The sequence below is a fragment of the Perissodus microlepis genome, chromosome 12 (genome assembly GCF_051167445.1).
Source record: "Perissodus microlepis isolate ML-2025 ecotype Zambia chromosome 12, ASM5116744v1, whole genome shotgun sequence".
In the NCBI taxonomy this organism is placed as follows: Eukaryota; Metazoa; Chordata; class Actinopteri; order Cichliformes; family Cichlidae; genus Perissodus; species Perissodus microlepis.
This window is the reverse complement of record NC_140472.1, coordinates 31,649,352-31,676,066: the sequence shown is the minus strand read 5'-3', so window position 1 is coordinate 31,676,066 and position 26,715 is coordinate 31,649,352. Positions and strand designations below refer to the sequence as shown.

Below are 26,715 nucleotides of genomic sequence, written 5' to 3'. Positions count from 1 at the left end.
ATATTTGTTGAAAAGCTTGATTTAATTTGTTTCTTCAATTTTGAATCTTTGAAATAAGGGAATATGTCCTGCCTTTATTCAAAAGGTCCTTTCATATTTAAACCCAGTTTCAGAAAATTTATTTCACAGAGTTTATAGGGTAGACATCATCTTTTAGACCTTAACAAATAATCTACACACCTGACAGTTACGCCACATTCTTTAAACGTACATGTACATAGAAAGATCAGTGACAGTTCTCAATTATAATAATGTGAGTGTTTGAGGTGGAAACACCACTGTTGGAATAACACAGCTTGTACTAATGCTGTGAGCTCTTTAGGACAAGAAATTATTTAAAAACACTTTTAAAGGTAGACTCCATGGTTTGCTGCTTGATTTCATATACCTGTGGCAATCATGCAGAAAAAAATAACCGAATTCAAAAATTAAGAACTGTAGCCCATTGATTTTGTCCCTAAAGCATATACAGGTTTTGAGTCTGTGGTTATGACTCAGCAGTTTTTACTCATTCACTCATTCACACAAACCGCTTTTTCTATGTAAGTCTATTAACCGCATCTTAATTTAAACCCACTGTCAGTTTTTTGATAATGGACCAAAATCCACACATTTCTGTTTTTTCAACTAGTTAAGGCAATGTGCCCTTTGCCACCATTTGCTCCTTGCCCTGCATAGCAAGTGATACCCTTGCCATCACATCTTGTGAACATTTTCTACATGTAGATCAGGATGATTAGCTCAACTTGATATTTATCACTGACAATGATTAGATCTTTGGGTGTCCTGTACGTGCCTGGTTAATCCAAGTGGAAAAACAGCCCAATAATAACAAAACAACTAATGCGGATTCTTGCTTAGATTAGACATAAAACCACCTGAGACTTGTATGACCTTTTTCTGTTGTTGAAGGTTCAGACAATGCATGGAGCTTGCGCAGATGCAACAGAGCATAAAGAATCCAGGGAATGCTCAGTGTTTGGTCATTTATCAGTAACTGTATCAGACATCACCTTTACTCTGTCGTCATACTTGTACAAGGCAACACCTTGATATTCTGATAATGAAAGGTGGTTACAAGTAACCTGATTCAGTTTGGAACTGCCAAAGAGAGTGTCACCTGGTGAGTACAATCACTGAAAATAGTCAAAGGAGCTTGCAAAGAAAAGCGTCTGGACTTCTTTAAGTTGCTTGAAGACGTTTCACCTCTCATCCGAGAAGCTTCTTCAGTTATAAGGTCAAATGGTGGGGAGTCCCAGATTTAAACCTAGTGGGTCAAATAAAGTGTAAAGTAAAGTTATTGGCTCTTTTAAGGGGACTTCAGGGTTCAAATCAACTCGTTGGAAAGGATAATATTTTTGCCGTTTCTGTGCAGTGCACATTGAGGAGAATAGAAACCTTAACATTGAAGTTTACCGGAAGCCCCCACATATAGACCAGTACCTACTCTTTGACTTCCACCCTTTGTAACACAAACTTGGAGTAATCAGGATTAGGGATGGGTATCGAAAACCGGTTCTTGTTGTTGTTCCCACTGTTTCAATTCATTGGAATTGTTTGCCATTTTTGCAAACGATTCCCTTATCGATTCCAGTCGCCCCGAATGACGTCACCACGTTGCGGAGCGTCATTTACCTGGCAGGAAACATGGCGTCTAATGCTCAAAAGTTTGGTCATACTTTACGAGAACGGATGACAACAGAGCAACTTGCAATACTTGCAAAGAAGATATTTCATTTAAGGGAGGAAACACTACGAATATGCAAAAGCATTTGCTCACAAAACACGCGATAACCTTAAATGAATGTCGTGTTTTTAATTCCGCTCCGGACTCGTGAATCTCAACCCAGCAGCAGCAGTAATGTTTGCACGTCCTCTCCCGTTAATGCGGCAGGTAAATAATCAACTAACAGTGCATATTATGTTAGCGCGATCTGCCTTATTACAAAACCTGCCATTACTGTGCATTTAGGTGACCATGATGAGAGAGACAGACAGAGTCTCGCTGGCTCAGATGCTGGCAGTTCTCGCTGCAGTCTACCGTTAGCGTCTCCTTTCAGGCCAGGATAGACGAATGTCACCGAGCAGTGACTAAGTTTGTGGTCAAAGGCTTGCACCCATTTGCCACAGCAGATGCCCCCGATTTTCGGTAAGTGAATGCGTTTAATTGTAGGCAGGGATATTACTGGATATTCTTGTATAATTGCTACAGAATAATTTATGTTATACTTTGTTATTGCTACAGAAGAATATTTATTTTATTATTTTACATTTACAACTTTTTCTTCCTGGGGACCCTGTGACACCCCATTGAAGAGCCATAGGCTGTGGATCTGTTGAGATCTCACTGTTGGGTTTGTAAGGCCATGTTACTCCTAAATTTCTATCTTGTTCAAAGAGAAGATATAAAACAAAGTTCTAAGCTACTTGACCTTATTGTTCTCCTTTTTTAAAAAGAATTGATAAGAGAATCGATAAAGAATCGAATCGTTAAACAGAATCGAAAATGGAATCGGAATCGTGAAAATCTTATCAATACCCATCCCTAATCAGGATCCTGCAACAGCCACCTAAGGGTTAACTGCACTAGATAAAACTTGGGACTTGGATAGGCTCCAGGCCCCTGTAAAGGCTAAACTTCATAAGCAATTAATTAAAATTAAGACTATTTAGAATTAGAAACTAGTTGTGACATTTAGATGCATAATCTGTTCAAAAATAGAAGAGATGGTTTGTTGTTATGAGAAGTTTAAGTGGTTGGGTTAAAGGAAGACTAGGTGTATGGCCCACTTATACCTAATATAGCTCAAAGTTCAATTTTCTGTTCAAAACTCTTGTAGAAAAGTCAAAGATCTACATTGAAATTAGCTCAGACAAACTCTCTGGATAAGATCAGTTTCAACTGTTAATGTATGCAATTTTTAATAATTTTTATTTATATTTTTTTTACCTGCATCTTTTGCTAAAATAATCTTCTCACGATGACTACTAAATATTTATTTTTGTTAAGAGTAAAGAGTGAGGTAAAATGAGAATATGGTCATCTTTTTTAAATCTTGGGTAAGAAAAAGGGTGAGTGGAACAGGGCAGAAGGATAACACTTTTCAGCCACCATCTTTTCATGGAGACTGTTTAAGTTTAAAACCTAAATGTAGTGCTGTACTCTTGTCAATATATTTTTGTTATTTTGTGTTTATGATTTGATATAGATGTTTGATGTATAGTTTAAAATGTCATTATAAAACTGATCAATAAGTTATTACATTAGCCCAAACTATACCCCTATGCCATGATGCTTCACTCCGTGATGTACAGAAGGTAAAATACATCTTATTTTTTTCCCTTTTCCACAAGTGCAAGTGAAACAGAAAATGCCACTGCCACAGTCACATGCTACTCCTTACCACGCACATCTTAACCACCTAGCTTTCATTTCTCTTTTACAAATGAGTTAAAACTTCAAAGACTGTTTAAAAATTAAATATTGCACTGTACTGTTGTCAGTGATATGTCAGTTATTTAATACTTACAATCTGATGTGGCTACAATGTAGCTTGCCATCGCCAGTGTGTGAATGGGTGAATGACTGAATCTAGTGTGAAGCACTTTGGGGTCCTTAGGGACTAGAAAAGCGCTATACAAATGCAGGCCATTTACCATTTGATGTGAATAATGTAATTTATATTTTCAGTTTGTAAAACAAACAAAACTGTCCTGTTGACATAGGTGTGGTCCCAGATTCACCGTGGTTCAACACACAAGATGTTATCATGTGACTGAAAACATAATCTATTCTATTTTTTTAGCAGATGTTTGTATTTCATGAAAAGTTTGAATTGTTTGGTTATTTTATTTCTGTAACTATAAGTAACAAAAAGGTTTTTGACACATATATCTAAATACACTCTAAATCTTTAATATTATATTGAGAACTCATATAAAAAGTCAAAGATTTGCAATGAAATGAGCTCACTTTAGACAAGCTTTTTAAAAGTAACGCCCTGTGCAGGAGGAGCCTCAACCAAGAAATTGCCAATTCAACCAAATTGCTTTCAGATTTGTTTTCTTTTCTGATCTGCATCTTTTTCTTTCTCTTTGACCTTATGCGCTGTAAGGACTACCACAACAATCTTCACCTGGTGAGTTCCTCAAGATGAAAAAACCCAATAAATCTCACCAGGAAATACTATAAATGCATGTATAACTATGTTATAGTAAAATGTTTAACTAGATCAAACGTGCTAACTGGAAAAGGAATATACATATTTCTAATTTGGGGGGATCAGTGTGTTTAGAGAACTCAGTCTTACAAATGATTGCTTTTTTTTGGTCAGTTGGTTATCTAAGAATATCAATTGTGATTGGTCTATTTCATTAAAATGTTTAGTATACGGAACTTGATTTTCTCAGCCAGAAGTTTTCTTATCTACTCCAATAAAAAAAATTATCGTTTCATTCTTGTTTCTGCAAATGAACTTCACTGTTTAACAATGATAAATATGCTATCTAACTGATAATGAGTGAAAACTTTTTTGGTGACAAATCTGAAATTTTAATAGGCATATACAAGCATATGTAAAGGTAATACGCATATAAAAAGCATATATAAAGATAAATTGAAAGTGCAAGTAAATGCAGAAAATGCCACTGCCACAGTCACATGCTACTCCTTACCACGCACATCTTAACCACCTAGCTTTCATTTCTCTTTTACAAATGAGTTAAAACTTCAAAGACTGTTTAAAAATTAAATATTGCACTGTACTGTTGTCTGTGATATGTCAGTTATTTAATACTTACAATTTGATGTGGATAATGTAATTTATATTTTCAGTTTGTAAAACAAACAAAACTGTCCTGTTGACATAGGTGTGGTCCCAGACTCACTGTGGTTCAACACACAAGATGTTATCATGTGACTGAAAACATAATCTATTCTATTTTTTTAGCAGATGTTTATGAGAAGTTCGAATTGTTTGGTTATTTTATTTCTGTAACTATAAGTAACAAAAAGGTTTTTGACACATATATCTAAATACGCTCTAAACCTTTAATATTAAATTGAGAAATCATGTAAAAAGTCAAAGATTTGGGGTGGGGTGCTTTACTGAGCTTCAGGTCCTGGAAGGGTAATACAGTTTGAAGCTGGAGGATCTCTATATGAATATCAAATAGGGCTCATACAAGCTAGGTCCCTTAACTTTCGGTAGCTATTGAAAGGACAGAAATACCAGTACTACTTTACTTTACTTACATTATTACTTCAACACAAAGTCAGGGCTGACCCGGGACCATTGCTGTGAGTCACACTGTGCAGCATAAAGACCCTTTCACAGCAGACGCGGCATGCGCTGCTAACTGCTAAGAGCTAAGGATCCAAAATTTGTTGCGCTGGTCGCTGCACTCTGTCATTTTTTTGCGGCAGCTCTGGGTGTGCTAGATGCGCCTGCTCCTTGTCGTTTCAAAACATGCATTTACCCTTCCAGGACCTGAAGGTCAGTGAAGCACCCCTCCGACAGCCAAAGCCAACTGTTCTCTGATTGGATTGTTAACTTTGTGATTGACATGACATTGACCAATCAGCTGAAAGGAAGAAAAATTGGGTCAAAATTCATACTCGTAAGTTGAATCTCGCACACAGCCAGGGAATTTGAACGCAGAGTTTTACACGTAGTTTTTTGCTTTCTATCTGTAAGCAGACCTTAACAAAAACTTTGTGACTTGTGTAAATATTTTTTACAAACACAAATCTTTTTTACACACACACACACACACACACACACACTCTCATCTATTGATGCACAAACATAAAAATATTCAGATATTTTGGTTTGCAAGGTTACAAAACTCAGTTCACAACTATGCATTTGATTTACAAGTATAAAATATTTATGACCACAATTTGAGCCCATACACTGCCGCACTCACATGCCACTGCTTACCACACACATCTTAACCACTTAGCTTTCATTTCTGTTAGAAATGACAGTTAGGTTAAAACTTCAGAGACTGTTTAAAACTTAAATGTAGCCCTTTCATTGATGTCAGATATTTAATACTTACAATTTCATGTATGAAACATGATTTTCCACAGTCCCAGGCTCACTGTGGATGGACACAGTAGTGTGTGAATGAACAATATTCACTTTGCCTTCAAAGCTTCACTAATTTAACTCATAAGTACATAGACTGATATTTTTTACAGTGGAGACTGTACAAAGTATTAGCTACATAATTAATTAAAATTGTTTATGGTTATTCAGGTCTGGTGACCAGATACACAGGATTCACAGTCTGAAGTTACTGGAATAAATACACCATACTGTTTTTCACAGAATATATATATATATCCAGAATATCGCTTATGGCCGCTGCTGTCTGCTGTAATGGAAGACCAATAATGTCAGGTAAGTATACATGAATTGTATATGCCGAAATCCTGTCTTATGCACTATTTCCATAACTAAAAGGCTTTGCTGGCTCACATCTCACAGTATTTCTAATCACAGCAAGAAGATGAAGAAACTAAGCATTACAGGGAGTGCAGAATTATTAGGCAAGTTGTATTTTTGAGGAATAATGTTATTATTGAACAACAACCATGTTCTCAATGAACCCACAAAACTCATTAATATCAAAGCTGAATGTTTTTGGAAGTAGTTTTTAGTTTGTTTTTAGTTTTAGCTATTTTAGGGGGATATCTGTGTGTGCAGGTGACTATTACTGTGCATAATTATTAGGCAACTTAACAAAAAACAAATATATACCCATTTCAATTATTTATTTTTACCAGTGAAACCAATATAACATCTCCACATTCACAAATATACATTTCTGACATTCAAAAACAAAACAAAAACAAATCAGCGACCAATATAGCCACCTTTCTTTGCAAGGACACTCAAAAGCCTGCCATCCATGGATTCTGTCAGTGTTTTGATCTGTTCACCATCAACATTGCGTGCAGCAGCAACCACAGCCTCCCAGACACTGTTCAGAGAGGTGTACTGTTTTCCCTCCTTGTAAATCTCACATTTGATGATGGACCACAGGTTCTCAATGGGGTTCAGATCAGGTGAACAAGGTGGCCATGTCATTAGTTTTTCTTCTTTTATACCCTTTCTTGCCAGCCACGCTGTGGAGTACTTGGACGCGTGTGATGGAGCATTGTCCTGCATGAAAATCATGTTTTTCTTGAAGGATGCAGACTTCTTCCTGTACCACTGCTTGAAGAAGGTGTCTTCCAGAAACTGGCAGTAGGACTGGGAGTTGAGCTTGACTCCATCCTCAACCCGAAAAGGCCCCACAAGCTCATCTTTGATGATACCAGCCCAAACCAGTACTCCACCTCCACCTTGCTGGCGTCTGAGTCGGACTGGAGCTCTCTGCCCTTTACCAATCCAGCCACTGGCCCATCCATCTGGCCCATCAAGACTCACTCTCATTTCATCAGTCTATAAAACCTTAGAAAAATCAGTCTTGAGATATTTCTTGGCCCAGTCTTGACGTTTCAGCTTGTGTGTCTTGTTCAGTGGTGGTCGTCTTTCAGCCTTTCTTACCTTGGCCATGTCTCTGAGTATTGCACACCTTGTGCTTTTGGGCACTCCAGTGATGTTGCAGCTCTGAAATATGGCCAAACTGGTGGCAAGTGGCATCTTGGCAGCTGCACGCTTGACTTTTCTCAGTTCATGGGCAGTTATTTTGCGCCTTGGTTTTTCCACACGCTTCTTGCGACCCTGTTGACTATTTTGAATGAAACGCTTGATTGTTCGATGATCACGCTTCAGAAGCTTTGCAATTTTGAGACTGCTGCATCCCTCTGCAAGATATCTCACTATTTTTGACTTTTCTGAGCCTGTCAAGTCCTTCTTTTGACCCATTTTGCCAAAGGAAAGGATGTTGCCTAATAATTATGCACACCTGATATAGGGTGTTGATGTCATTAGACCACACCCCTTCTCATTACAGAGATGCACATCACCTAATATGCTTAATTGGTAGTAGGCTTTCGAGCCTATACAGCTTGGAGTAAGACAACATGCATGAAGAGGATGATGTGGACAAAATACTCATTTGCCTAATAATTCTGCACTCCCTGTATAAAGGATGATTGCTTGTATTATTAAAGATGTTATCTTGTTGTAATGGTGATGAACAATAAAATGCACCTATGCATACAGGGATATTTTTGAAAATCGTTACAGGCAAACCAAGAAAATTCAATTAAAAGCTTTAAAATTAAGCCCCGAAACTATTACTGCTAATTTATGAAGTTGATATATGTCAAAAGAATACATTTTAGTTTTAGCCACTTTAAAAAGAGCAGTAAATAACAATATCTTAATTCGAAATGTGCTTTTTAATTAGACTTTTCATTCACTTGTCATTCAAGAACTATGAAAGGCCCTAACCTGCATCCAGAGAGCTAAATGAATAACCTCTGATACAGTAATATTCTTCAGTAATTTTTTGGGGTTGGCTTTTTTTTTGCAGGCTCTGAGCTGAACATCGTGCTACTTGGAGGTACTGACTGGGACGAGACAGTACTAGGCAACTTGATTATATGCAGCAAAGCTTTTCAACATTCATTACTGTTTAAAGACAAGCAGTGTGTGCACGCACATGGAGAATGGAAAGGAACATTATTAACAGTAGTGAAAACCCCAGATATTTTTGATCTTCAATTCCTATCAGTGACAAAAGAAATGGACAGTCTGATGAGTCTTTGCACACCTGGACCAACTGTGATACTACTGATAGTGAAACCTTCGGATTTCACTGAGGAGAAACGGCTGGCACTAAAGGCAATTCTAACCTTGTTTGGTCACGATGGTTTACACAACTCAATGGTCATCATAACACAAAAACAAAATAAGCCAAATTTGAATTCCCCTATGCATAAATTAATTCAAGACTGCAATCAAAGGCAACATGAGATCAAACTTGATAGAAATTATCTATTCAATAATAAAAGACGTCAAAAACTGATGGAAAAGATAGAAACTATGCTCACTGATAACAGGACAACAGCAAGTGATTACTGCCTCCAAACTGTGCTTTCCCAAGAAGAAAGAAACATACAGATGGAAGAAAGCTCTAGAAAAATAACAAACCTGGATGGTGAAACAAAGAAAAACGAAGAATGGCCGGAAAAAGACAAATATATGAAATATGTTGCACTAGAAATAGACAATCAAATTAAAAGAGAACAGGAGGATAAGCAGCAAGCAGAGCTACAGAAAGACTACCTAAAGTATGTCCATCTCTCACTCAAGGATTATGCACTAAAACTGAAAGAATTGGTGAAAACTAAGGAAAAAGATCAAGAAAGCATGAAATCGACAGATGAGTGTGACAAAATAGAAGACCTCAATAAAAAGCATTCAAAGCAGATTGCAGATCTGAAACATGAGCACAGTGAATATATAGAAGATCTCAAAAAGAAACATAAGGAAGAACTAATGTATAATAAAAATGAGCACAGTGAAAAAATAAAGAATCTCACAGAAGACCATAGTAAAGAAATAATGGCATATAAGCACAAAATATTTCATCTGACTGTAAATCACTTAGACGACATAACACAGCTGCTGCAGGAAAACATTGAAACAGAAGCACATCTAAAGCAGGAGCAGGATGAGGAAATAAAGAATCTAAAACAAGATTGTGAATCAACCATTCTAGAGCTGAAGCAAAGGCATGATAAGAGCATTGCAGATATTACACAAGAGAATGACAAGAAAATGGCTAATATAAAGGAAGAACACTTTAAAGAGATCAACAATTTGAAGAAAGAGTGTGAAGTACTAAATCTAAACCAAAAATATAAACATACAGTACAGGACCTGATAAAGCAGTATGAAGACAAAATAAAGCAGCTAAAGCATGATCGTGAAGACAGCCCCGGATTTTTGAGCATAAGTTCAAATATAGCGAGGTTAATTAATAACCTACTTCAAGATCATGGCAACAGAATATCACAAGCTGCCCAAGATTATATTAACAAAATATCGAAGCAACAAAAGGATGATGAAATAACAAACTTAAAAAAGGAATATGATGAAAAGACCCATAAACAGGATATGGAAAATGAAGCCAAAATAAAGGATCTGAAGGAAAACAATGACAAAGAAAAGATGGATATAAAACAGGAGTATGAGAAAAAAATAAGAAATCTGAAAAAGGATCATATCAAAGAAATGAGAGATCTGAAAGAAGAGTATGAAAACAAAATGGCTTCACAAAAACAAGATCTTAAGAAAGAATATGACAACAAGATAATAAATTTAACTAAAGAAAATGATGAGAGGATACAAGACCAGAAGAAAAAATATGTACAGCAAATTAAAGATCAACAGGAGGACTATGAAGGCAAACTGAATACTCAAAAACAAGAATATGATCAGAAACTAAGTGCTCAGCAACAAGAGCACCAAGACAAACTGAATGCTCAAAAACAAGAGCATGAAGACAAATTGAATACTCAAAAACAAGAGCATGAAGACAAATTGAATACTCAAAAACAAGAGCATGAAGACAAATTGAATACTCAAAAACAAGAGCATGAAGACAGACTTTCAACTCTGAAGCAAGAGCACCAAGACAAACTGAATGCTCAAAAACAAGAGCATGAAGACAAATTGAATGCTCAAAAACAAGAGCATGAAGACAAATTGAATACTCAAAAACAAGAGCATGAAGACAGACTTTCAACTCTGAAGCAAGAGCATGAAGACAAATTGAATACTCAAAAACAAGAGCATGAAGACAAATTGAATACTCAAAAACAAGAGCATGATCAGAAACTAAGTGCTCAACAACAAGAGCATGAAGACAAATTGAATACTCAAAAACAAGAATATGATCAGAAACTAAGTGCTCAACAACAAGAGCATGAAGACAGACTTTCAACTCTGAAGCAAGAGCACCAAGACAAACTGACTGCTCAAAAACAAGAGCATGAAGACAAACTGAATACTCAAAAACAAGAATATGATCAGAAACTAAGTGCTCAACAACAAGAGCATGAAGACAAATTGAATACTCAAAAACAAGAGCATGAAGACAAATTGAATACTCAAAAACAAGAGCATGATCAGAAACTAAGTGCTCAACAACAAGAGCATGAAGACAGACTTTCAACTCTGAAGCAAGAGCACCAAGACAAACTGAATGCTCAAAAACAAGAGCATGAAGACAAATTGAATGCTCAAAAACAAGAGCATGAAGACAAATTGAATGCTCAAAAACAAGAGCATGAAGACAAACTGAATGGTCAAAAACAAGAATATGATCAGAAACTAAGTGCTCAACAACAAGAGCATGAAGACAGACTTTCAACTCTGAAGCAAGAACACCAAGACAAACTGAATGCTCAAAAACAAGAGCATGAAGACAAATTGAACGCTCAAAAACAAGAATATGATCAGAAACTAAGTGCCCAACAACAAGAGCACCAAGACAAACTGAATGCTCAAAAACAAGAATATGATCAGAAACTAAGTGCCCAACAACAAGAGCACCAAGACAAACTGACTGCTCAAAAACAAGAGCATGAAGACAAATTGAATACTCAAAAACAAGAATATGATCAGAAAGTAAGTGCCCAACAACAAGAGCATGAAGACAGACTTTCAACTCTGAAGCAAGAGCACCAAGAAAAACTGAATGGTCAAAAACAAGAATATAATCAGAAACTAAGTGCTCAACAACAAGAGCATGAAGACAGACTTTCAACTCTGAAGCAAGAGCACCAAGACAAACTGAATGCTCAAAAACAAGAGCATGAAGACAAATTGAATACTCAAAAACAAGAGCATGAAGACAAACTGAATGGTCAAAAACAAGAATATGATCAGAAACTAAGTGCTCAACAACAAGAGCATGAAGACAGACTTTCAACTCTGAAGCAAGAGCACCAAGACAAACTGAATGCTCAAAAACAAGAGCATGAAGACAAATTGAATGCTCAAAAACAAGAGCATGAAGACAAATTGAATACTCAAAAACAAGAGCATGAAGACAAACTGAATGGTCAAAAACAAGAATATGATCAGAAACTAAGTGCTCAAAAACAAGAGCACCAAGACAAACTGAATGCTCAAAAACAAGAATATGATCAGAAACTAAGTGCCCAACAACAAGAGCACCAAGACAAACTGACTGCTCAAAAACAAGAGCATGAAGACAAATTGAATACTCAAAAACAAGAATATGATCAGAAAGTAAGTGCCCAACAACAAGAGCATGAAGACAGACTTTCAACTCTGAAGCAAGAGCACCAAGACAAACTGAATACTCAAAAACAAGAGCATGAAGACAGACTTTCAACTCTGAAGCAAGAGCACCAAGACAAACTGAATGCTCAAAAACAAGAATATGATCAGAAACTAAGTGCCCAACAACAAGAGCATGAAGACAGACTTTCAACTCTGAAGCAAGAGCACCAAGACAAACTGACTGCTCAAAAACAAGAGCATGAAGACAAATTGAATACTCAAAAACAAGAATATGATCAGAAACTAAGTGCTCAACAACAAGAGCATGAAGACAGACTTTCAACTCTGAAGCAAGAGCACCAAGACAAACTGACTGCTCAAAAACAAGAGCATGAAGACAAATTGAATACTCAAAAACAAGAATATGATCAGAAACTAAGTGCTCAACAACAAGAGCATGAAGACAGACTTTCAACTCTGAAGCAAGAGCACCAAGACAAACTGACTGCTCAAAAACAAGAGCATGAAGACAAACTGAATACTCAAAAACAAGAATATGATCAGAAACTAAGTGCTCAACAACAAGAGCATGAAGACAAATTGAATACTCAAAAACAAGAGCATGAAGACAAATTGAATACTCAAAAACAAGAGCATGATCAGAAACTAAGTGCTCAACAACAAGAGCATGAAGACAGACTTTCAACTCTGAAGCAAGAGCACCAAGACAAACTGAATGCTCAAAAACAAGAGCATGAAGACAAATTGAATGCTCAAAAACAAGAGCATGAAGACAAATTGAATGCTCAAAAACAAGAGCATGAAGACAAACTGAATGGTCAAAAACAAGAATATGATCAGAAACTAAGTGCTCAACAACAAGAGCATGAAGACAGACTTTCAACTCTGAAGCAAGAACACCAAGACAAACTGAATGCTCAAAAACAAGAGCATGAAGACAAATTGAACGCTCAAAAACAAGAATATGATCAGAAACTAAGTGCCCAACAACAAGAGCACCAAGACAAACTGAATGCTCAAAAACAAGAATATGATCAGAAACTAAGTGCCCAACAACAAGAGCACCAAGACAAACTGACTGCTCAAAAACAAGAGCATGAAGACAAATTGAATACTCAAAAACAAGAATATGATCAGAAAGTAAGTGCCCAACAACAAGAGCATGAAGACAGACTTTCAACTCTGAAGCAAGAGCACCAAGAAAAACTGAATGGTCAAAAACAAGAATATAATCAGAAACTAAGTGCTCAACAACAAGAGCATGAAGACAGACTTTCAACTCTGAAGCAAGAGCACCAAGACAAACTGAATGCTCAAAAACAAGAGCATGAAGACAAATTGAATACTCAAAAACAAGAGCATGAAGACAAACTGAATGGTCAAAAACAAGAATATGATCAGAAACTAAGTGCTCAACAACAAGAGCATGAAGACAGACTTTCAACTCTGAAGCAAGAGCACCAAGACAAACTGAATGCTCAAAAACAAGAGCATGAAGACAAATTGAATGCTCAAAAACAAGAGCATGAAGACAAATTGAATACTCAAAAACAAGAGCATGAAGACAAACTGAATGGTCAAAAACAAGAATATGATCAGAAACTAAGTGCTCAAAAACAAGAGCACCAAGACAAACTAAATGCTCAAAAACAAGAATATGATCAGAAACTAAGTGCCCAACAACAAGAGCACCAAGACAAACTGACTGCTCAAAAACAAGAGCATGAAGACAAATTGAATACTCAAAAACAAGAATATGATCAGAAAGTAAGTGCCCAACAACAAGAGCATGAAGACAGACTTTCAACTCTGAAGCAAGAGCACCAAGACAAACTGAATACTCAAAAACAAGAGCATGAAGACAGACTTTCAACTCTGAAGCAAGAGCACCAAGACAAACTGAATGCTCAAAAACAAGAATATGATCAGAAACTAAGTGCCCAACAACAAGAGCATGAAGACAGACTTTCAACTCTGAAGCAAGAGCACCAAGACAAACTGACTGCTCAAAAACAAGAGCATGAAGACAAATTGAATACTCAAAAACAAGAATATGATCAGAAACTAAGTGCTCAACAACAAGAGCATGAAGACAGACTTTCAACTCTGAAGCAAGAGCACCAAGACAAACTGAATGCTCAAAAACAAGAGCATGAAGACAGACTTTCAACTCTGAAGCAAGAGCACCAAGACAAACTGAATGCTCAAAAACAAGAATATGATCAGAAACTAAGTGCCCAACAACAAGAGCATGAAGACAGACTTTAGACTCTGAAACAAGAGCACCAAGACAAACTGACTGCTCAAAAAGAAGACCACAGTGTACATGTAAGAAATTTAAAGTATGTGCATAAGTCCAAACTACAGGATGTGAAACAAGAGTATGATGTGAAAATGAAAAGCCTGTGTCAAGAGCATAATGACAGACTAAAGTATATCAGGCAAATACACAATGAGGAAATCAAAGCTGTGACGAAACACAATGTCTTGCAAGGGGGTATAGTGTTTATAAGTTTCTTATTATTTTTACTTCAATGTTTAACATTAGCTTTTCAGAAATGATGCAGCTTGTGAGGAAGCTATAAATGATTCCAACAGTACACAGTGTGTGAGAAACAGTTTGTATGTACAGGTACTTACATGTTAATTAATTCTGTACCCTTCTCTCACAGTAAGCATTTATTTGACTAAATGTTTTAACTTAAATGTTTAGGATTGAGATATTTAAATGTGCTACATGTACTTTGGTCACTGTTTGGTTTTGTCTTTCCTTACAAGTGCAGACTTTTGCATAATGATTAAATAATATAATATACAGAATATGACGAAAATATTGTTGTGAGCACAGAAGCATTTGTGCATGGAGTCAACTTTTTAAAAGTTGGTTTGCCAACACTGCAAAGATTGCAAAGTTTTATTTCTCACTTTTCTGTTTGACAGTTGATTAAAATGTGCCATTTGTCAATTTGCAAATAAAAGGCTGTAAAATGATTTGATATTATTAAAGCATACTTTTAGTGTAAGTCTCATAACCGTTCTCATATACTGACCAAATGCAATTTTAACCCCAGGGGTCCTAAACAAAACAACTTAAGACAAAAATCTAACAATAAAGCTACCTTCATCCCATTAAATACTCTTTTTACTCTTTTTAAAAAGAGATTTTGCATAATTGCATATTAGGAAGTCCCAATTGCCAGTCTTGGTAGCCGGGGATCAGTCCGCCAGGGTCTCCACTCCTGCCACCGCCCAGCACACAGTGCACCCGACCCCTACGGTGGGCCTGCAGGAGGATGGGCCTGTAGTGGCGAATTTCTGTTCCAAGCTTTGAAAAAATAATTCTTCCACTTCTTAATGTAAGTTGTCCAGATTCATTTCTGACTCGTACATACAAACAAACGATGTCACGGTCAAAAAACTATTTGCTGCTACAGCGCACATTTCCATTGCCGTCCTGGCTCATTCTAACCTGCTACCACACATGCGTTGTAATGTTTTCTTACCTGACACAAATTAAACGCGCAGCATATATTCTCTAACAACATATTATACAAAATCAAACATGTAACATAATAACTGAAACGGTATCAAAAATATTTCTCGATAGATTGGCTCTAACAGGGCCCATGTCCCTTTTTGGGCTGTGCCCGGCCAGGCCCCATGGACTAAGGCCCGGCCACCAGACGCTCGCCCTCGCGCTGCCTCCCAAGGCCTGGCTCCAGGGCGGGGCCCCGGTAACCCTATCAAGGTGAACTGTTCCCTTGGTGTTCTGCTCATAGGGGTCTTCTGAATCGCTCTTTGTCTGGTCCCTCAGACCATGTTTCTTCTCAAATATTTTCAGGGAAATCTCTGATGGTCAGGTTGACATTTGATGAACTGACATGGAATGACTGATTTACACATGACACAAAAAGAGATGTGCTGATATATGTATACACTAAACTAAACCAAAAGCTGATTAGCAGACAGAACAACAACTGAAATAACATTTATGCTTCCTTACTGAATAAATAATAAAAATTGAAAAAAAAATTCCCAAACTTTCATTTCTATTTCGCTTATAAGAAGTTGGAAAAACTGTATGAAATGAAATATAGCACACTAGTTCTCACCAGGTAAGTGTGCCTGACTGAGAAGAAGCGAAAGGGAAAGTTTGTTTTGAATCACCTATCAAATATTGGAGACTTGTTTAGCAAAAAACTTTGAGCTTTGGGGATTTTATGATCAAAAAGCAGGTATAACAGATGAATAAGGTGTAACATTTCTATTTTTATGTATAAATCCCAAGACGTTTCTGGGTTTCAAAATTCTACAACTACAGTGACGTTTAGACTTTCTTGTATTTTTGCCTCTATACACCACCACAATTCATTTTAAGTTAAACAGTCAAAATGAGAAACCTCTATCTATCATTGTCGAGGTAGTTGCATATAAGGCAATGAGTATGCTCTATAAAATTTATAACGTGCCTTTTCTGTGAGGCTGTAGCATTTCATGAGCTAAAAAACTAGCCCTCCAACATAATTAAGAAATCTGTTTTAAAAAAGGAAAGGAAAACTCAAAGTGGTGTGTTTAGCAAAGCTTGTTTACTTCAACACATAAGGTCAACAAAGTGTTTCTTGAAGTGTTAATTTTTTTTTTAAAAAAGGTTGGTGGAGGCTGCATATGTTGAACTTGCTTGTTTTATCAAACCTAGCATGAAATTAGCTTATTGTTCCTTCACCATATGTGAACATTTCCTTGCTAGCATGCTAAAGAAGTTGCTATTTCACATTACTCCACTGCACATGTGAAAGCGTTGCGCAAATTATTTCCAAGAGATTACTTACCTTGTGAGATGATAAATTGGAGTGTAATTTACTTTATGCATTGTTAATGCTACTTCTTACATGTTTAGTTTGCATACACTGCTAGAGCCCACTGCCAGACAATTAAACAATCAGGCTGTTCGTAGCCAAATCAAATTTTACATGGAACCAGTCAGAACAACTTGCCTTTGTTTTAAGTGACCCAATGCAAACAAACCACTGTAGAAGTAACATTGTGAATTGTTTGTGTGCAAGTATACAGCGTGGATAATAAACACATAAAATGTGAGAAAAGAAGACCTTCTCCTACCTGTACTGTACAACCATCATGTTCTGCTCCCCACAGTGTCTCGCACAGCGAATATACCTCATCCAGCTGGATTTACTGGGATCATTACCATCAATAAAGTGCTGTAACGTTCCCTCTGCATCGTAGATCTGGAAAACACAAATGATCAGAGTTGAAAACAGAGGGCTTGTTGTGATTAATTCAGGATAGTATTGATATAGCTGAAAAAGGCAACCTTCAGATTTAGATATCTATTGAATTATTTTACTTTGAGCGACTGACAAGTCAAAGATGTTTGCTCATTTTCTAAACTGACAATGAAACAAACCTCACTTAAGAATGGCAGGAAAATGGCAAAGAAATACAATGTTTGTAACATATTATAATGTCATAGCTCAGTGGTCTGTATCTGTATCTTTACCATTACAATCTATTTGTATCTATTTGAGTTTTACTATGGTGTAGTTGCAAAACTAAAATCAAAAGAATAAAATATAATAAATTATATTAGTTATAGTTTTAGTCAACAGACAACACACTAGTGAAATTGGGATGTTTATATTGACTGAGTGTTGTACCGTTACAAGGTATTGTGGTTATTTGGTAATTTTTTCTGAGGTTCTGTTCAACATTTCCACCAACAAATAACTAGTTCAGTTCATTTAAAACACTATAGTTCAGCTGAGACTATCAATATTTTTAACTAACAACTGAAATTACTGAATTCACTCTGGAAACCATTGCAAACTTAGACTGTACTGGATGTAAACTTAAAGGCAAAAGTTAAAAATTACTTGGAAATTACAAAACTAAAATTCAGACAGGAAGACAATGTTTCTGTTGCTCTGCCAAGCTCCAAAAGAATTGCAAAGTAGCCGATATAAAAGATTGATGATGTAAAACAATCTGCAGCCACAAGGTGAATAAAAAGTCTTGCAAAAAAGACTAAGAAAAGTCAGAATCTACACAAATCTCTGCTCTGATTTGCCATGAAGGCTCAAAGATTTAAAATTGACTTTTTTAGGACATTTCATCCAGTGTTTAGGATTGCATTTGTCATGATGCTGGCAGTTGCAGATTAATTTGTGAAGCTAAAAATATATGACTTTTTGCTAAATAAGATTTGGTTCCACTATAGTTATACCCAGAGTTTAGGTTAAATGAGCACTTGTAAAACTACAAGAGGTATAAGGATATTTATGGTAAATCAAAGCCAAACATTTTAGTTTTTAGAGATTTAAAGTGTGATGATGTACCAGCCTCTTTTCATAAGAATGAACCCTTGCAACTGAAAACGATAACGAGTTGTGCACTTGCAGCTCAGACAAATAACTTAATTTGATTTGAAATATTTTAAACAAGCTTTTGCAACTACTCATTAGGCTCTTATCCACAGTCAGCTGGAGCTGTGATGATTACAGCCTGCTGGGTGTTAAACATTACACAGACCTGATTTACACCTGCTTAAAAGCCTTACAGCTCTGTCTGCCAGCTTTAACATCGAGGCCTAAAAATACTTTTTCACAGCAACAGTGGAAGGCTGCACATCAAATAAGAAAAATGGAGCTGAAACGTAAACCAAACAAGGGTCCATTAAGAGGAAGAAGCAGCTTGCTTTTTTTCCTGTTGCTCCTGGCTCAAAGATGAGGTCTCTCAGTCTGTTCCCCTAAAGAAAACCACAAGTCCTACTTTTAAACGGAAAACGTTAAAATGAAATGTTTGAACTGGTGGGAAATTTGCTGATCACATTCCCCAGAGATTTAATGTTTCCTGTATTTATAATGACCCAGTGACCTCTAGTGCCACCCTCAGGCTCAATGATTTCATTCCCTATTCAAGCTTTCAGTTCCTTCAGCAACAGATCTTTTTGTAGCATGGAGAGTCTGAAGTTATCATTTTACATTGATTTGAGAATGTGTAACTTAAAGGATCACTAGTATTACTGGACCGATGTAAATTGTATATGAGAAGATGACATCTAGATATCTGCTGCAAAGGCAACAGGGATGAGACAATTAAAAATGAGTAAATAAATCAACAGAAATCTGAAGAGTGCACAGCTAATAGTGATCATAAGCACTTAAAAGGAGTCGATCTCCCTTAGCCTCTGTCTGTGTGTGTGTTCATTATTAATCCATCCCTCCGTCCATCCGTGGTAAAGATGCAGTGTGACTGTATTGAGGCGGCGTTGAGTGTGTTTATAAGGTGATGACCTGAGCCAATAGCCTGCCTCTCTGCTGTCCATACAGCCAACAAACAATCAATGCAGTAAATGACTGTGAGAATCAGAGGAAACAGCTTCATTTATTATTCTCTGTATGTAAGCACTTTACTGTCTGTCGCTGTTGGACTGCCTGCACACTCTCCTGCCTTCATCCGAATCTTTGTCCATTTCACATAAACTACTTTATATGATTAAGTGTACATTTTTTTCTAGGTTGTTTATCTTGTGGCCTGAAACTATTTCCATATTTTCTCTGTTTTACATAATTAAGACACAAAAACTTCAAAATTAGCTTTTTTGTGCTATGCACAAAGATGTTGAGTTTGCTATGATAAATACTATTTAATTTACGCAGTAAACCTTCACATGAGAAGCTGGTGAAAAAAAAACAATCTATGATTAACGCAGTTAAGTAAACAGACTGCATATAAAGACTGTGAGAGGCATGATGGCTTTGCCCATTTGTTTGGGGGCATTTTATAGCCTCATTCTCATATTTTGTGGGTGGTAGGGGGTGGGTGGGTTCAAGGGGTGGAGGAGGTTACTATAATTAAACAGAAATGGTTAGTTACCAACTTTGGTGAGCTCGGTTAGCACGCTGCATTCATAAACTATATGAGTGCATATAGACACCTGCTATTTACTGCCAAGTCGCATCCCAAAAAATCATTTTTAGTACATGCACTATAATGTGAAAATGTTTATTTCTGCTGTAAATCTGGATATTTTTAATATGGGAATCTATAAGAATGAACTCCCTTTGGAGTCAGCCTCAAGTGGACATTAGAGGAACTGCAGTTTCTGGCACATTTGTTTTTCTTTTTTTCCCCCTTTTAATTTTTTTTTTTTTTTTTAAATTCCAGGAGGTAGCCACTCAGTAAAGTTTGTTTTGTTTTGTTTTAAATAATTAATTAAATAATTAATTATTGTCTACAGCAACATTTCTCCTGGGGATGACTGATGAGGTGCTTTATTTATAATTGTGCAGCATCATGGAGATTAGAAGCCTTATATATTTCACATTAAACATCAGTCACTTTCAAATATCACTGTTCTTGTCATGGTTCTCAAGATCTGGAGAGGTCGTGGTGTGTGTATTTTTTGTCTTAGCCTCTCCCACCAGGGCGGAACTGGACCTTGATTCCCCGCCTCTGAACCTGTGGCTCATTCACACTGATCCTGGCAGACTACTTAAGATGGCAAGAGAGGCTGCTTCCTCGCTGGATCGTTACACTACCTAGCGTCAGTGTAGCCTAGCCTATGAAAGTGTTCCTTTGATCTCCTAGAGTTTCCTCCTGACATTGTTTTTTTTTCTCTGTGTTCAGGCCTTCTAGACTCCCTGCCCGTCTTCCCTGCCGTCTGGATTTCTGTGGATGTGTGTGAGTGAGCGTGGGCTTTTTGGTGTGGACATTTGGAGTGAGTTACGGATCAAGTGGAAGAAGAGCGTGTGTGTACCCCCGTCTTGGACCTTCCCTTCGGACCCCGCCCTACTCCCTGGAGCCCCGTGTTATCTGTTCCACTGTATATATGTATATATTCTCACTTGGTGTCACATTGCAAATAAACCCTCACCTTCTCTCTAAACTTCAGAGTCCTGCGAGTGAGTCCTCTGCCTACTAATCTGTGACAGTTCTGTTCTATTCAGAAATTTACTTGTTAATTTTTTTAACATTTAGATTTTCCAAAATAGTTTTTAAAAATTTAGCCTGCTGGCTTCACATTCACCGTGTACAGTAGTGAATGAGTGTCATTAAAAAAAGTATTTTTTCATGATATTTTTGTTTTTTGTGGGGTTTTTAATCTTGTTTCAGATAATGACAAACAACAATGATGTATCCAGCACATTTGTTTTTCCTAAAGCTTTAAAAATGCACAAAGCAAAATATACAGGAAAGTACTTCAGAAAATATATTAAAACTTATTTCAGTATTAGCCCTCTGCATGCTATGATCCAATGGTGTCGTGCACTGTAGGATTAACAGCACTCTAGTCTGACTCTTGGTAAAACTGACCGATTAGCTGAATTCTATTTTTTGTTTTCGTAGACTTTTAATTTTTGTTTTCTTTTTGTAATTTGTGTCCTTGCCTCATTGAAGCATTTTGAATTTCCTGAAATGGTTTTAGCATTCAGTCGCGTGCTGTGCTCACTTTTTTTAAATAGTAAAACATATTTAAAAGTTATTTACGTACATTTAAATTTTACCATTTCTTGTCACGAATCTGTGCTGATTTAAAGTTTTACCCTTGGTATTATATTATGTCACTTTCTCACTGGCAGGGCCACCTTTTGCTGAGTTTACATATGACATCTGAAGCTCCAGTGAACTTGGGCCTCTCAGACCAGCAGCTGGTTTCTAGCTCGATGCTGTTCTGTCAAAGACGTTTTGGCCGCCTGTGTTTATCAAATCCATCGCTACAAAATTCCAGCCATAAGATAAACGGCCAAAGAGAAAATGTTGTTTAGCTGAACAGACAGAAAATGTTGCAAACATTGCCAGGCTGCCGGATTGGCTTCACGGCTCCAGCTGTCATTTTTCCATCTGAGCACAACAGTCGTCACAAAACGAGATTTTTTTTTTCTTCGTAGCTTCAGTCTGTTAAAGCTAAATAAATTCTCCTTGTTTGACCCTCAGTTTGTTCGGGACAGATGACCCTTACAGCAGCACACTGGTTTATTTTCTCACACTGAGACCACACATAATACATACTATAAGTGCTGCTTCTGCAGAAAGCGCAGTGTCTTGGGAGCTTTATTCAAAGTAACTGCAATGACTAACACGCCATTTCATCTTTGTTTAATCTATTGAATAATTCTATGTAGTTTATAAAACAGTAGAAAAAATTCACACCACATCATATCCACACTTGTCTTGTTTTTCCCGACACAGCAAAGCTTTCCATTTTACTCCCATGTATAAATCTGCAGACGCCGGAGTTTGACAGCTTTTCATCACAATTATAACATTTTAAGATTTTATCTTTCAATTCTGGTAAAAATCCTGACAATATTGAGAAAGCCATGCACAACACACTTTCATGTGGTAAAGCACTATGCTCTGACAATACACTTAAAGGTACTTATTTAAATTACCCTCTTTCACCACCAAGAAATTACATTTTACATATAGGTATATAGTATGAAGACATTTCCTCCCTTTAAGGTTTTGGATTAATAATGTAACAACATACACCGCAGCTCTAATGCAGCTTCATCTGATATCTCTTCAACACAACACATTTGACATTTATCAGTAGGTGGTTGTTTTGTTAATACCTTTAGTTAATGTTGCACAGAGTGCTGCCGAGGAACACTTTACTAGGACATGTGCAAGCTGTGGCGTAAAATCCACTTTCAGACATTTCTACTACTATTTCACAATATTGTTTAGAGAAGGATCGTTCAGATCTGCTCCTTACTTTGAGTATTGGATGTTTTCTGTCCTTATTATTGTGGAAAGTGTGGCAAGTTACATAAAGTCAAGCAAAACTGATTATTTAGTTTTAACTTTTCAATAGAGCTGAAGTGGAGGGTGAGAGAGCCTAATCTATCTGCATCCGCCTCTTTGGCTTTACAAGAACCAGAAAACTGGAGGTAAGAGGGGAGAATAACACACACACACACACACACACACACACACACAGACACACACGTGCAAACACAGAAACCAGTGACAGCTTGTGTGTCTTTTTAAGAGAGTGGATTACAGCTCCCTCTTTCAGTCATTGATCTCTGCTGTCAGGTCTTCACTTACTGCTCTGTCACTGTCCACACACACACCAGGCTATACTAAATAGACGCTATTATTTGTTACCCTGGAGCATGGATGTATGTAGCTTTCATAGATTAAATATTTAATAATTAATTTTTGCTTTCGAGCTCAGGAATTTGAATTTGGACGTATTTGTGATTGATGGCTGTTAATGAGGGACCTGCACAGCCTCAATCAACACCCTGGAATGCACGCATACACACACACTCTCTCTCTCTCTCACACACACACACACACACACACACACACACACACACAGAAGGAGAGACTACAATTTACCAACAGTGTTTTGACCTTCTGACCTAATTACAGAGAGTAAATCTTCTCCTTGTCTGGGCCAAGAGCAGAGATACTCTGTGATGTGTGTGCGTGTGTGTTTACAGACAGGAATGCATTTCAGCTATCAGTTGAAAACACTTAACTGTCGCTCTGAACCTACACTGGCATGTAAATGGCCACTTCGCCGTCAGACGACGATATGAGTGAGACAAGTGTGTGCGTGCGTTAAATGCATTTATCACTTTGTGTGTGTCAGTAAGTCACTAATGCAGCTGTGAGTTATCATTTCTGAAGGCGTTACGACACTTCCTCTATCACACACACACAAGCATATGGGAGTGCGTTTGAAGCTTTTATTTTAACAGAGAACAGTTTTGTTTGTTATGAAATGAAGCTAATATTAGGTGATATTTGGTGTGACAGTTCAGTTTTTCCATCTTCAGTATATCAAGACACACACACACACACCAAGTGTCAACAGACTTCAGAGTCTGAATTCTCTCTGCAAAACAACAAAAACTATTTTATAACGGACCCTGTATATGTAATAAGTATACGAATCAAAAACATACTTGTAACTAATTAAAACCCCTGGAACTGGATAATTAATACCATAACCTTTGTGTTCTTAAAGGTCTTGGGGAAAAAAGGGTGGAAGACTGACTTCAGGAGTGAGTTATGATTGCTGGGGGGAAGACTTTTGCATCTTAACAATGTTAGATTTCTTTGAAAATGTAAATGTTCTATTTAGGCCCCAAAACACTGCAAAAAAAGGAAAAAAAACAAACAAACCCCAAAACAAACACAAACACACTTGAAACATAAATGTCTTTGTTACTCAAAGCAAGCAACGTGTGGTTACACTCCCCATATGGAAAAGAAATAGTAAAAACTTATATGATTTACTCATATAATGTTCTTCCTCTACCCCCCCCCCCCCCCCCATTTTTGCACATGTCGAGGAGTGTGTGAGGCTACATTTCACTGTGTGTTATACTTGTATAACTATGCATGTGACAAATAAAGAACCTTGAACCTTGAATGAAAGTGGCCACTTTCTCATTACTTTCATATATTGTTTTAGTAAGGATCCAAAACATACAAGTTTCATTATATAATTTTTCAAGGGATCTTATATCTGTTTTCACTCTTGTATGCTTTTCATACAAGTTTCACACAAGACAGATACAAACTTTATAAGATTTATATATATCTTTTCCATATGGGTCAAAATGAACACTACCATTTTATGGTGTTAAATGATGTGTAAAAAAAGTTAGGGTTAAGGTCGGGGTTAGAGTGCTGCTCACAGCATGAAAAGAAATAAAATTTAAAGATGAGGGTCCTAAACAATTCCTTAACACTATCTTACAACATAACAGTTTCCCTCTTTGGGGGCACTTTATCTATATTTAAGATTTAAGATCTTTTAATATATGCCACGTATTTAATCCCATTTGAATAACTGAGTTTGAATCATTTTTAATTGATTTTGTTTTTGTTTTTGTCAAAAGTAAAAAGCAGTGACCAATATTTACTGTATGTCCTGAAAGTAGCATTAAAAATGTAAAAGTTAAAATAAAAAGGTGCAGTTTCTCTACTGTGAGTTGATCTTGTCCTGCACTTGGGGCCAACTCCAAAAGTGAGTTAATCTCCATTGACTTTCATGTTAAAATGTACAAATTTAATACAGAAATAAAAGTGCTTACAGTTATTATTATGGTCTTTACAACTAATTTCCCCCCTTTATAACAACTAAGTCCATCTCACCTATTAAAAGGCATTTTTTTTAATAACCCAACCATTTCAAACTTATGAAGGCTTAAGGTAACAGGTGTGATTCCTGTGATTGACCTATGTGTTGCATCCACAGCTTTTATGACATCCCATTCTAAACAGATCCCTACCTTGGCAGCTCTAACAGCTTCCATTATTCTGAGAAGGCTTTCCACAAGATTTCAAGCAGCGTTTGTGGAAACTTTTGCCCGTTCATCCAGAAGAACATTTTTAGGGTCAGAGTTCAGGGCTCTATATAGGTCAGTCCAGTTTTTCCACACTAAACTTATCCAACATGCCTTTATGGAACTTGTTTTGTGAACTGGGGCACAGTCATCCTGGAAGAGAAAAGGGCCTTTCCCAAACTGTTCCCACAAAAATGGAAGCATAGAATTTTCCAAATTGTTTCTGGTAAGCTGAACCATTAAGAATTCCCTTCACTGGCGCTAAGAACGCCAGGCCAAAACCCAGATCAAGATCAATGATCAGGGTAGCCCAACTTTTGTCTTTATGGTGCATCAGCTAGGCCTCATCTCCACTGTGTGCTGTTGGTTCATTTTAGAACATTTTAAATACAATTATCTGACAAATAATATGGCATAATGTATCATATTGCCCACCCAGGACGTTTGTGGGGGGTTTCTGTGAATAAATTCCTAGTATTTTTGTTAATTAGCATCAGTTAACAGGAAATCATCTGTAAGTAACCAGCCAAGCATGCTAGCAGTAGCTGACTGAACAACTTAATATGCCACCATCTAATCCTTACATGCTATGCTAACTTCTAGCTCCAAAAAAACCCAATATGGTGGTGGTAAAAACAGAGGCTTCAAAAGAAAAAGACCCCCAGACACACAATGGCTGATTCCACTTTTTATTTCATAATATACACACACACAAAACACTATGTAGGTTTTTTTTTTTTTGCAAACCTGCAAAGTTGAAGTAACTGCAAGTCACAAGTCACAAAATGTAATCGTGGTATTTATAGCCGAAAACAATAAATCACAGATTTCCCTCTGAGGGGTTTTCCAGACTGTAAATCACACAACAAATCTGCCCTCAGACCCTTCATGCAGAATTAATGACTGCGCAATAAGTTTTAATACATTTGTTTTGATGCAAGATCTATCACACAGGTAAGGAAATCCCAGAAAGGTGTGTGTGTGTGTGTGTGTGTGTGTGTGTGTGTGTGTGTGTGTGTGTGTGTGTGTGTGTGTGTGATATATTGATATATATATATATATATATATATATATATATATATATATATATATATATATGAGTGACAAGCAGTTCTCCCAGTGAAAATACTACAGCCAGATGAACA

At 36.9% G+C, this 26,715-nt stretch overlaps 2 protein-coding genes across 2 annotated transcripts in view; one reads left to right on the top strand and one right to left on the bottom strand.

Moving 5' to 3' along the window:
- The window catches only part of prdm6 (PR domain containing 6), a 126,759-nt gene that overhangs the window by 71,678 nt on the left and 28,366 nt on the right, over window positions 1-26,715 (bottom strand). The window contains exon 5 of the mRNA XM_084946562.1: window positions 17,358-17,485. Coding sequence (XP_084802688.1) covers window positions 17,358-17,485 — 128 coding nt within the window. The remainder of the gene's footprint in view (window positions 1-17,357; window positions 17,486-26,715) is intronic.
- Window positions 8,307-15,360, top strand: LOC146376655 (uncharacterized). The gene has a single exon (XM_084946561.1). It carries the CDS (start codon window positions 8,706-8,708, stop codon window positions 14,505-14,507), a length of 5,802 nt encoding a protein of 1,933 aa, XP_084802687.1. The 5' UTR covers window positions 8,307-8,705; the 3' UTR covers window positions 14,508-15,360.

What these genes read in the sequence shown, in the direction of transcription:
- LOC146376655 (XM_084946561.1), top strand. Translation starts at nt 8,706, where the DNA reads ATGGACAGTCTGATGAGTCTTTGCACACCTGGACCAACTGTGATACTA.